At 46.8% G+C, this 13,439-nt stretch overlaps 1 protein-coding gene across 1 annotated transcript in view; it reads right to left on the reverse strand.

Moving 5' to 3' along the window:
• The window catches only part of LOC144174186 (uncharacterized), a 115,886-nt gene that overhangs the window by 10,551 nt on the left and 91,896 nt on the right, over positions 1-13,439 (reverse strand). Inside the window, exon 57 of the mRNA XM_077702703.1 lies at positions 10,395-10,445. Within this exon, the coding sequence (XP_077558829.1) occupies positions 10,395-10,445 (51 nt within the window). The remainder of the gene's footprint in view (positions 1-10,394; positions 10,446-13,439) is intronic.

The raw sequence follows: 13,439 nt of genomic DNA on the forward strand, positions 1-13,439 counted from the left end.
TGTTTTGAAGTGAGTAATTCGGGGATGACCGGAAACGGAGCGACAATTGGACATTCTCAGAACCGTTGCCCCCCTCTCCAAAGAGCTCCTTAGCTTCTTATTTCTTGTTTTTTTAAGCTTCCCACTTATGCGAGGTCGAAAACGTGTTGCGACCGTCAGAAATACGGGCCCGAGTCAGCCATTGCACCACCTAAGGGGCGCTAAAAACCACTGTGTCGCCAAGTGATTTGTGGGCAAGCGGGTTACACCGCATACGCTCACACGCCGGCATGGTTATCGCCTCCTCCGCAGAAGTAGCGCAAGGAGGGGAGCGGTTCTTTATCCAGGCTGCAACCGTGGCCGCCGAACCACGTGCACTTGTTTCGAAGAAGTCGCTTCCTTTACTAGTTGCCGACGACTGGGGCGTCCGCAGAACAGCCGGCCGGCCCCATTTTCCGCCTTTGCCGATGCCTTGGAGGCTGGAGCGTTGGGTTACTGCGGCTTCCCTGTGTCCCACTGGATTGAAGGCCGCACGCTTCCCCACCGGCCGCCTCCTTTCCAGCTTCCTCACCGTTTCTACGAACCGTGTGTGTGCGTGCGCGCACGGCTCAGGACGCATTCCTAGAACAGTGCGCCGGCAGCTTCCGAGGCATCACGGGTGCGTGTTCTTTTGCCATTTGGGTATCGGAGGGTCCTGTCAGCATGCGGCCTTTCGGGACGCATGCGGCATTTCGGGACGTTCGGCGTGCGTCACGACACGACAACGGTTTTAGGCCATCGACTGATTTGTAGTGGCGGTGCGACCTTTGACGTGACGTTTATGCGCGGAGCGCAGGCTTGGGAACAAGTCAAAGATCCTCAGAGGTGCAATAAAGCCTCTTCGCCCCTAACTGATTTCGGAAAAAGGGGACCGCTACACCTGCATGCTGCGGAGCATGGAATAATAACGACGAGTGTCCTCTTATTTCTTCTTTACTGTTTTTACTGTGTTTTTTTACTGTTTTTCGGTATCGAAATTCGCACCCCCCCCCCCAAAAAAAAAAGTGAAAAAAAAAAAGTCTCTGGGACCGCTACTGCACCCAGCCAGGGTTCTGTGGAAGACGTTCAAGCTTTCATTGTTTTTCTGGGAAAACCAAGATGTCGCGAATTTAATTAAGCGCACAACGGGCGGACAGCCGCACCTTTGCGATCTTGCCAGCAGAATGGCCGATAATTTGTATGGGAGTATTGAAAGACGCGTTTTTTTGTGCGACTGCTTAGAAGGGGCCTGAGAGACGTCGATGTTTCTCTTGTAACTAGGGTTGCCACCTGCCCGGTTTTGGACCGGCCGGACCGGTTTTTTAAACAGCGGGCCGGTTGCCGGTCTATATCTGAAACCGGCCGTCATTAGAGAGTTATAGCAGATCGGAAAAACGGTTCCGGTACGGTAACGTCTACCGTCTGGACGCCACCGCGCATGCGCAGAACCCTACCGTATACCGGAGCGACTCGGCCGCGCGGTACCGAGACATACCGTGTCCGTCGTTCGGAAGCGGGCGGCCGCTTTGGAAGAGTTTAGGATACGTACGATTGGCTCACGCCTAGTCGAACTGATTGTAAATATGAGATCGTTTAAGAAAAATGAGGTTGCAACAAGTGAAATCCACGCGATTCTGACAGCGCAAGCAGCAAGCGAAACGTACGGTCCCGGCCCAACTGCCGTGGCTTGTGTCGTCGAACGACGCATGTCGGATAGCTTCTTTTAGGTTAAATAAAGGCGATACGGCTACTTAACTAGTATTAACAGCAACATGGGGCCCGTCTACAAATCGGCGAGTGAGGAACAGGTGGTATCAGTGCGAGGGAATCTCAAATACAACGAAAAACTAGAAACAGCCAGCCGTATGTACTGAGCTTGATCTACTGGCGCCATCTATTGAAATGGCGTAGAGTTAAAATGACGCTCCATGTTCACGCAGTCGCAGTTCGAATCTCCGTAGGGGCGTTGGATGTTTTTTTTTTTTTTTTTCGAATACTGTCTTTAGCGCTTTTGAGAACTGAAAACTAATATTTCAGCACAGGAACCGCCACAGACTCACGAAAAATTGCCAAACGAGGTACAAGACAAGTCGTTCCCAGTCACGGTAGCATGGCCGGTAGTTACGGTCTGCTATAACTCTAAAAACGAGCCTTCCCGGTACGGTCCCGTAGCAGCTACCGTGTACCGTACCGGAACCGTTTTTCCGATCTGCTATAACTCTCTATTGGCCGGTTTTTTTTGGCCCTTGTGCCGTGATTATGTCCGTTTTGGCATTTTATAAGCGTCAATTCAACAACAAAGACGATGAATATGGGTCGACAAGCTGCGCAAAGACACGCGAGCAGAGCAAATACGCGGGCGAGGGCGCTGCCTGAGATGGAGGGGGACCTCCTAAGGGAGGAACAAAACAACGAAATGCTACCGCCGCGGCCAGCAATTGCGGTTACTTCTCAGTGAAATCACTTTCAGTACTAACGTTACGTTGATTTCTCTCTAAGAAAACACTACAATAAATGGCCCTGCATGTCAAAAACGTGGCGTCTTTTTGTCAACACAAATTAAACATTCTATATACACCCCCCCCCCCCCCCCCCCCCCCCCAAAGGGCCGTTTTTTTTTTCGGGGGAAGGTGGCAACCCTACTTGTAACGCCGGCGAAATGTCAGTTGTCACGGGTTGTTACCGCTTTAGAGCGTGCAAAGAGCGGGTGCGTACTGGTCGGTATAGTTACACTAGCTGCGAGGTCATTACAGGTTTCACCAACTATCAATATTATGGCCCCGGCTGGCCGGACGGAGAGAGTTCTACACGAACTTCCCCGGTGGGGGCGACGCCCCCACCGGGGAAGCTCGGTGGGGGCACGCGCCCCGTTGCCCCCACGTAGTTGACGCCTATGCCTTGAGCCCTCCACTACAGTGCGCCTCATCGCCTGTGTTGTGTCGGTGCGTTAAACCCTACAATCAACCAATCAATCAATCTTGTCAGCCATTCCTAGAAATGTAAATGAGAGCATTTTGCTGACGACTATGAACATCAATGTCCCCTTCTTTTCTCATGCACCACGAAAATTTTTAGAAGCCAGTGCGGCTTCACCTCAATCCTTGCAGGGGAAGACTTTATAATGAGGGTAAGAACTATGTGTTGATGAGCACTTGTCTTGCTTATGATTGTGAACTGCTGCCTCATCTGCTTTCTTACTTCATTGCACTGTAATTAGAACTGTGCTGCATCAGCACAGCGGACATTTTTTTATCACTTGCCGTGGCCACCAAACTAATTAATTGGGTGAGAACTACTTGTTGACCGGCAATATCGACAGCTCACTCCAATAAAGTTACCACTGAAAGAGGTTTACGTAAAAGAGGCAGAGAGTGTTCAGTCACAGCGCACTTGACACCTGCTGTGGCCTTTGGTGTAAGTATTGTTTTGCCTAAGGGCAATGTGCTAAGCAGAATAGCAAACACAGATCTACTACAAACACCTGAACAAATACAGGAACAATGGTAAAGAAGCACCTGTTTCATTTTAAGTACACCGTACCTGTGGCAGATACAATAGCGCGAAAAATACAGTAGCCGCCTCTTTGAAAATTACTGTATTTACTCGTGTAGTGAATCCATTTTTCTTTTTCAAGAAATTCAGCATGAATTTGGGGGATGGGTCATTATGCGAAAAAAAAGTTGTAACATATTTATAAAAGTTCAAATTTCATACAATAAAGATGGTAAAAGAAGCACTATCAGAACCTTACTTTTCAATAAAAACACGCACAAAATTATGTAACCCAATTTCTTCTTTATTTACAACAGGCTAGTGCTCCCCTCCGTCGAGTAGGTGCATCCCCCTACTCGCCGTCGGAGCTGTCTTCCTTACTAAAACAAATCGGAATTACCGGCAAAGTGAAGGGGGGGGCGCTATCCCGGAACGGCACCGAAATTCAGGATGGCAGCGACAATTGTTTTTACGGAAAAAAAAAAAAAAAAACGCAGTGCGCGTGGTTTTAAACTTTCATTAGGAAGATGAACTTTATTACGCAAAAGATGTTAGTATTAGTTACTTTGGAAGCCATTGAAAAACTTAGCAGCAAAAAAAAAGTTCGCAGCACTCTGCTGCCCCAGTCTTCGGGTGCCACGGCTTGATCTTACTGCTGTTCGTCACTTTCGAAATCATCGAAAGACTCCTCAGAGTCTGTAGCAAAAAAAAGTTCGGCGCACTCGTCTTCCAGTCCGCCCCGGTCTTCTGGCACCACGCGGCTCTGACATCTGCCAACCCGCCGTGCAGGTCGCCATCCTCGGAGCCATCGATTGTGTTTGCAATGCCGCACCCCCTTGAAGCAGCGCGCCACAAGGACCTGCTGCCGCGACGGCTTCTTAAAGTTGCCTTTTGGCGTCGTTTCGCCATCGCAGAGAGTTCGCGGAAGTCCGGAAGACGCTTACTGCCTCCGCAGATTCCTCGGGCGTCCTCTGGCTCTCGTTCATGGCGCGGTACATTGCAACGCCGAACCGCTGCTTCCACCTGCTTATGTAGTGGCTGGAAGCTACAAAGTTACCCAACTGCATGCTGTTTGCTATTTTAACAGCCCCTTCAGGCAGCAGCCGGTTGCTAACAGTGCGTCCCGCACTTCTTTTGCGCTTTAAGTACACAAACAGCGTATCATCCTCGTACTCGCTGAACACTGGGGCGCCGTTGCTTAGCTTCCGTCGAAGTTTTGCTTTTCCAAAGTTTTGCTGCAGGAGATTGTCGAAATTCTTCACCCATTCCCGTATGCACTTTTGGTCGAGCTTGAACTGTCAAGAGGTCTGGTGCATGTTTTTCCCGTGCTTTCGGTGCCGTCGGATCATCTCGATTTTCTTTGCAACTGTGTAGGAATGCATGACTTACCACCGCAAAAACGAAGAAACAAATGGCGTGTAGTGTTCGGTTGAAGCAGATTGGATTGGATTCTTAGACTGGCTCCGGCAAGCCAGTGTTGCCTGCACGTGGTGCGTGATAACTGCGCGGAGGGAGGGGGGGGGGGGGGGGCGCTTTCCCGGAACGGCGCGGAAATTTGAAAGTAGCACTGAAGTGGTGGCGGGGCGCTTGCACGGGTAGGGGCACTTGCTCGGAATTTTACGGTAGTCTCTTGCGGCTTCCTGGTCGCCGGCCCACAGTACAACATCTTCCGTGCGGTCAAGGCTGTTCGTTTCAACCGTCATGCTGGTAGGCACATTAAATATTACGGCCGTCTGGTCCATTTTGACCATCTGAGACAGAATAAACTGTTTTTCGCCCCGGATACGAACCACGACGCGGTGAAAATAGTACACCTTGTCCACACAGTTTGCGGGCAGCCGCTGGCACAGCGTTGTATGCCTTCGGAGGTACAGCTTGTTTCTGCGCATGAACCCCGTCATCCAAACACCGCTTGCTTTGAAAGCGGAAGCACGATTGCCGTGACTTCTGGCAGTGGCCTGCGTGTGGGTCTGCAGCAACTCGTGCGACATGGAGTCACTTCGGAGTCACTTTAAGAGCAGTCTTAAATTTTTTCTTTCCACACTGGGAAGCTTCCCTTCTCAGAGCCCACGAAAAGCACGGAGATCCCTGTTCGTCGCCCGAAGTTCCTCTTCTTGCTTCTGCCAGTAGTGAACATGCAATGGGTCAACACTGAAGTGCTGCCCAGCTACGTGGTTCCCTGCTTCAACACATGCTCCACCACCTTCAGCTTAAAACCGGCTCTGTAGCTTGCATACCGGTCCATTGTACACCACACACTAGGAGCCCCAAAAAAAAGGTCGGAGCGCAAAAACATGAAGAAAACGACAAGATCGCAGATAAAGCACAAAGCAGGGCCCAAATAGATAAGCACAAGCAGGGCCCAAATGCGGAGTGCGGAGTACGTTTGTTGTTTTGTTCGCACGCCACTGTGCTTCTATGGCACTATATGCAAGAAGGTTTGTTTTGCGTTTAGCCAATGGCGTTCCAAGAGCGCAACTTCTATGTTGCGTGCTGTGGCACTCGTGCACGTGTCGCTGGTTAATGTTCAGATTTTTCTTTTGTTCGAATGCTTTTCTGGCATTTCTGGGTGTACTGCGGCGTGATTATCAGTTACTGTGATCGTCGACTGCTTCAGCATTCACGCCAAGAACAGCACCTTTTCCATTCGACCCCTTTTTAATGCACGGTAACACAAAAGTGAATTCTCAAGAATAAAAGTGGGGGGGGGGGGGGGGGTTCATTACACAAGTGGGTTGATTACACGAGTGAATACCGTACTTCCATGCATAGTGAACCTATCTTTCTCACTGAGAATCTCCTTGATCTCAACTGTCAATCGGTTATCTCTTTTGTGTCCGCTGGAAAATTGACCGATTTTTAGGCGTCCAAGAAAACATTCTTTTTCTGCTAATGAAATTGGTTAGGCAATAATTACAAGAACAAAAAAATGCAGATTGTTTAATGCTCTTTCCAATAATGCATCTTTTAAATGTTTTCATACATCATAGTTTCAAAAAAAATCAAAATCAATACTTCTGTCACGTTCGAAGAAAATGATAAAAGATGAGTTGTGTATTCGCCGCGAGCTCGACATGTAGGTGGCGACAGCGTCGCGCTGCTAATGTGGATGCTCCGCTGAGCGGCTCGTAAGAATGCACACTGTGGGCGCGCTTCGTGCCTTTTTCCCGCCGTATGTGCACACGAAAGGTGCAAACAAGAGTGGTATGCTGTAGTTCGGTTCCTCAACGTTCAATGTATAGCATGGAAGCGGCAGTCAGTTTTCATTACTACGCCAAAAAAGCGACGACTCATCGGGAATCTCAGAATGGCCGTAATTGTGACAATGAATTTGTACGCTGTGGCTCGTAGCAAGCTCGATCTTTCCAGACTACGGCTTTGAGCCTTCAATAAGAGCATAAATAGAAACAAATCAGGAAGCATCGATTTCTGAAATTCAGTTTACTACGGCAATCTCAATCGCTTTCACTGGTAGCATGACGCATTCTTGCATTTGTGGGATGCCCTGAAATGGTAACACTACTTAACTGCACCGAAATTCTTTCTAAGAGCTTACGATATTTTTTTGTGCTCAAAAGGCAACATAAAATTACTGAATTTTGATCAGCGCAGAAATATAAATGTAACCGCTCTAACGGGTCTTTTAAATGAAATTTTAACGACTCTGAAGGAAGGTTTGATGAATAACGGTTTCGGATCACTTATTTACGGCTTTCATCGCAAATGAACTTGCGAATTGAATTGTCAACGCACGCAGCACATCTCATGTTTAGCTAGATTTTCGCAGTGACAAGCAGGTTTACAGTGTGCAAACCAAGCTTCTGGGACCTCACAGTGAGCACAAATTTTCTGTTACGGCTGCTCTGTTGACCATTTGCGTTCCTTTTAAAATCTAACAGGTGCCTGCAACAGTGAGATGTGTTTGCTTTCTTGCGTATAAGGTCGCTTACGAACCCTAAAGATGGCAATAAACGAAGTTGTGCTGTTGCAGATGTAGTAAAACATTTCCTTTTTATTTCTCGTTGCGAATCAGCGCAACGGGTTCCCGGTAACTACTTTGTTTTGTAAACTGAATATCGCCTTTGTCTTGGCATTTAATTCTTGAGGATTGGTTAAAAAATGAAATTCTGTGCATCTAGTTTTTTTTTCGGGAAGGGTGGGGGGAGGGGGGGGGGGTCCTGCCAACGTTGCAAGAGCAGGGAGAAGAGAACGCATGTAACGCGAAAAGCCAAACTATGGTTATCAGTATTACTTACAATCGAAACTACACTAGGCGTCGTGTTCTGTAGCGGTGAAAAAGCAGTACGTATTTTTAAAACTGATTAACCCCCCTTTGGTCCGGGATTGCCCAGGAATTGTGGCTCGCCTTTTTCAAAATTGTATTGAAAGCAAGCATTGTGGGAAAAAAATCAAAAATAAACAGCGAGTCATGGCACACACCCCTCACACATGTGGGCAGCAACGTGCATTATATTACGCGTTTTCTCCTCTTTCTATAAACTTAGGTCCACCTTAAGAGGTTAAGACGTGACCATATTAGGCATTTGGTTATGCTGAGTGAGACACGTTTCTGGACAAGGTGATTCATGTCGGATTTTAAAATGATATATATGAACATGACACACGAAATGCCACATGACAGACGCAAACTCACAACTGCTTAATTTTACCGAAGAATCCCCCTAAATACTCTTGCGCATCCATAGAAACGTATTTTAAATAATACGTAAAATTAGCAACTCGATACAGTTGAATAAATGTTTATTCCTCCTCCTCAGTATAAACAACGACTGTCCAAAAATGGTATTTATTTTAAAAAAGGTACGGGAAGGACACGATCACACAGGCGCTTGCGGGTGTAAAATACGTGTCCGGTAATGTATGGGCGATAGCGCACGCGTAGCGTGCAGTGTAAATGTTTTTGTTTGTTTCTTCTTTCTATAAGGACACAGCGCAATTTTACAAGGGTGTGGAATTTGCCCGCGTATGCACAGGCCTTGTCGCTTCTTACCCGTTTCGCGTACTAAACTTTTATCCTTTAAATAATCACCACGCCACCTTCAAAAAGCACCCTTCGACGTTCCCGAAACGGCAGACGACTGCACTCAACAATAAGAAAAGTGCAATGTGTGGAAGCAATGTTTATAACACGTTTCACACTCAAGCGGTGACCACGGCGAAGATGTTTCGTGGAATTAAACCAGCGCATTAACCCGCAACGGCCGCTGATTATTGCGTTTCTAGAGTAAATGCGCAAGCAGAGGTAACTATTTCATTGCTTACTGCCAAACGAGCGCACATATTGGTTGTTTTGTCGTGTGCAGCACGCGTCTAGCGCCGCACGCAACGTGAAAAAGCAGACGACGCGAGAGCGCCATCCACACTAGGAGCGGTTCGTCCCGCCGCCGCCAGGGGCCGACTGTGTTCGCGCTCGGGGCGAATAACAAACCACCTGTAGTAGAAAAAAATTAGAATGTACATTTTGTAGGGAAACGTTTCAGAAACACGTCCTAGAAAAAATGTCAACTTGCGCGCAACAATTTGTCAGATATAAAAAGAAAATGATAGCCCGCGTGGTGCTCATGCCATGAGGTGAAGCCCAACCTCCATTTCAAAATGTGCATTTTCGGGTGGTTTCCAGGAAAAAATCTGGCGGTTTGGCATTATCAGAAGCACCAATTTGCCCCCATGTAATGTAAAAACATCTTTTCAATGACTGACCTTGAATTTATGGCCAGCACAGTATTCGGGACAAGCATGCAGCGATGCGGAAAAACATGCATGAAGTTGACAATGGAACTCTGTGGTTGATGCTTGTTGACGTTCACTGTCAGCTATCTCTCAAAACATGAAGCTGTGCTTTATTATCATTTTCTGACTCGCTCTTGTAGCCTTGCTTGCAGGAATGAGGTGCAATGTGCTAGAATCATGCCCTGCAAACTTTGGCGGAGTAGCTGTTGCGCGATAAAAAAGATGAGCACTACGAGCGTCCTCCATTGCAGCGCCACCTAACATTTTTGAAATAAAACAGTACAAAACTTATTGGAGACTCCGTCCGAATAGACAGTTAAACTAAGAAGCAACACCAGACCCCCAGAGATACCATCGTATGGAAACGAAACTGGCCGGCGAACAGCTGGTGGTGTGTTAGGCCGGTTTGAAGCGCTCTTCTCGTCGGAACAGATATCTGGCGACTGGGTGTTATCTTTTGACTTGCATCGGAAGTTCTTATCGCAGAAATCAGGTTAGGGTTGGATGAAATCAGGAGCGGCACGTTTTTTTCAAGGATCAGTTGCAGACGCTCAAGGCGCCATGGCAGGTAGGCTTGAAGTTGGGTAACTGCGTAGTAGTGCCAAATATGAATTTTGCAATGCTGAAATGAAACTTAAACTGTTGTAAACTGTTCGCGAATGGTCCTGTTGTAAGTAGAACTACAACACAACTTGGAACTTGCGCAAAGGCAATAGAACTGCTTAAAATCATGAAGTAGCTTTGCAAACAGGCACTGCTTGACATTTTCAGCCAATTTCAGGGATTATTACTGCAAACCTGATTGCAAATCGTTTGCTGATTCACCATTCATGCCCTGATAACAAAAACCAAACGCTGTTGCAGAGTAATAATGAGTGGCACACATTCTTCGTTGGTAGCAGTGACGTGCGATGACCACGCCCCTTTTCCACATCCAGGTGATGCAAATGCATGTCGAAAATCATGTTTTTGTTGGAAAAATGAAAACAAAACTGATTTTGAAAGGGCCTTTTCTGAGCTAACTCCAAATAGCTTTACGTGATCCAGCAACGCCTGGAACGCTATGAAAAGGGGCTCCCAAGGTATCGTTCAAATTGAACGATTTTGAATAGGCGTGCTCACGAAAGAGTTAAAACAGAAAGCAAGTCTCCTACCTGAACTTGTTGCTCTGGGGCCACAAGATGATGTTACAGCGGTGCCAAAACCTGGATAAAATGCAAATGCTGCAGGTCAGTGCAACAGATTTTAGTCTGTGCAACAGATTTCAAAAATAGCCATTTAAAGGAGCGAGCCAGTCTCCTACGTGGGCTTGTTGCTCTGGGACCACATGATGATGTCGTTACAGGGGTGGTAAAACCTGGATCGAATGCAAATGCTGAGCAGTGAATATGTGCAAGAGATTTAAGAAAAAAAACGCATTTGGAAGAGCAACCAGGCCTCATACCTGAGCCGGTTGCTGTGGGGCCACATGTATTTATTTATTTATTTATTACAAGTACCTACATTGCCCATTGGGCATTGTTGTAGGGGGTTACAGTAGAAAATAGAAAAAAAAACAGCATATTATAACCAAGCTGAAATCATACATAACATTATACAAGAAAGCTGTAAACACTTACAGCACAGCATTGTAACAAAAGTAAAAACACAGGAGCACACCGAAAGCAGTAATGATGCATATCCCAAATAAACAACCAAATGAAGTAAAAAGCAAACGTTAAATATACAGGTTATTTCATCAACCCAACCTCTGTTTAAATGGCTGATAGAAAATTAGAATCGGAGAATATTGGAATTTTTAGCACGGTCCAGTCACTAATAGAGTTTGGAAAGAAAGAGTATTTAAACACATTCAATCTACAGGTATATTCTCTAATTTTATACGCCTCGAGATTCGCGATCGCTGCGCCGCCTGCCGCCGCTTCTCCGCGGCGTTAGCGGGATTAGCGCTGGGTGGCAGATAGGTGGTCATGCAGTGTTTTGGTTCTCTTTCGCTTCTCTTTGCATTTCCGCGCACTAAACAACTTGTTATGGTGACGTCTGTAAGCTAACTGCATGTTTAGGGCACTTAAAAAAAACAGCTGCGTGTTAGTAGAGCGCTCTAACACCAACAAGAGCTACCCGGGGAGGCGGTTCTGCGCGCGTCTTGGCCGCTCTTGCGGGCGTCGGCGACGGCAGCAGCATATCACCGCTGTCACCTTCGAACACGTCAGCACAAGTGAATTCTATTTATTGTCGCCTCGTTTAGACATGATATTGGCACTGTAAGAGGTTGGTTCGTTTTGCAGCGCAGACAACAAATGCGGCTTTGCTTCGAATATGTACGTCGTAGAAAAATATGTTTCGGGGATGTGATAACCCAACAGCTGACAAAAACTTGTGTCTTTTATGGGAATATAAGCCACGCGAAAATGTTAAGTACACTCAAAGGCTGTGCATTGTCAGATATGTGCCCACTCGTGCCTTATAGTAAGAACCAAGGTATATGTTAATCAAACCACGCGAAAATGAATGGTCAGCAAGCCAGGAATAAATAGGATAGTCGTACGGGAATGAAAAAAAAAACCGAGTGCAGCTTCTGAAATGCTAAAGACGTTTGCTTGAGCAAGGTAGTATTCACCAGACCAACTAGATGCTAAATGCACTATTTCGCTAGACATGGGGGGGAGGTGAGGAGGAGGACGCTCAACTATCCTTGTTTACAAATGCGGAGCGAAATCAACGACTGAACGTTTTAGTAATCACACACACAAGCTGCGTGTTCACTTTTCGTTTGTTTTTCGCCTTCAACGAACGGCTGATCACTCGGCGGACGCATTTTTTGAAGAATACAGGGTAGGCAGTTCACAAGCGATACGAGGTGTCGTTGGAAGAGTTGATTGATTGATTGCACGGTTTAACGCGCTGACGCAACGGAGACGATGAGGCACGCCGTAGTAGAGGGCTCAGGATTAATTTTGACCACCTGGAGATCCTTAACGTGCGCCGAAATGTCGTACACACGGGCTCGTTGGAAGAGTGTCGTATCTGATAAGGGTCTCTGATTTCGGTTTATGCTAGATTCTGCAGTCTCCTGTGTCATATGACGATGTTTCGAAGAAGAGTTTGGTCACGGACGCGTCTTCGCGCTTCTCGTGGAGGGTAAATGTAATATATGAATCTTTGCGAGCGCTCACCTCGGGACAAGACGACCCATCATTAAATTTGTCGTCGTGTGTTGACTCCGGGGTGTAATTTTGCATTATCCATCGTACTTCTTTGGTACAATGCTTGTGAAATTTATGCCGCATTGGCTTGTTCATGGTGCTGATCAATATCTGATGTGTGATATTGGCAGGCGTAACTTACGTGCTGTCGGGTATGAGTGCTCCGCTGGATTTTGTAAGTGCACAAAGTCGATTTACATCATAGTGTGTATGGCCGCATACGGAGACACTGCCACTAAATTTCAGGGCAGCGGAATTGCAATCACCTGCATGCAAATGCTGGCTTCGGGACGCCGGCCTGTGACACACGCCGGGCGCTCATATAGATCTCACTAAGATCGCGTCATAAACGTTTATACTCACGTGAACACACCACGCTTACAAACAGAGTGCCTGCTCCACGTTATTCGGTATTTAGAACGCGGACAAACGGTAAATCGCTGTCTTGAACGAGCCAAAAAGCAACGGGGACAGGTCGGAACGGGCCGGAGACTCCCGCGCCTGCTTTCGAAACGGGCCGCTAGGGGGATTTCAGTGGCGCCCCTACAGGCCGCGCTCGAGGCGTATATACGTGATCTTTCCATTCGGATATATAACTAGCAGACTTTAAATACCGTTCTTTATTTATTCCAGTCTTATAATGGTATATATTATAAAAAAATTTAAATCTTTAAGCTCTCCGTCGTCCACAAAGGGGTTTCCATCCCAAGGCCTGAAGAATTTCCGAACTCCTTATTCTAAAATCATAATTACCTGTTACAAACCTGACAGCCCTTTCTTGCACCCTCTCCAACTTTTCTTTCAGTACATCCGTGAAAGGGTCCCAAGAAGCACAAATATACTCTAGAATTGGGCGCACATTTGTAGTATAGTTTCCTTGAGTGTTTGCGGCGCGTCGTTGAAATTTCTTTGAAAAAAAAAAAATGAATTAAGCGCAAAGCCTTGGCTGTGATTAAATCTACGTGACTGGCCCAATCTAGTGTTGCCGTGAAC

The sequence above is a fragment of the Haemaphysalis longicornis genome, unplaced genomic scaffold (genome assembly GCF_048455015.1).
Source record: "Haemaphysalis longicornis isolate Haplotype H1 unplaced genomic scaffold, Haemaphysalis longicornis Haplotype H1 scaffold_3, whole genome shotgun sequence".
Lineage (NCBI taxonomy): Eukaryota > Metazoa > Arthropoda > Arachnida > Ixodida > Ixodidae > Haemaphysalis > Haemaphysalis longicornis.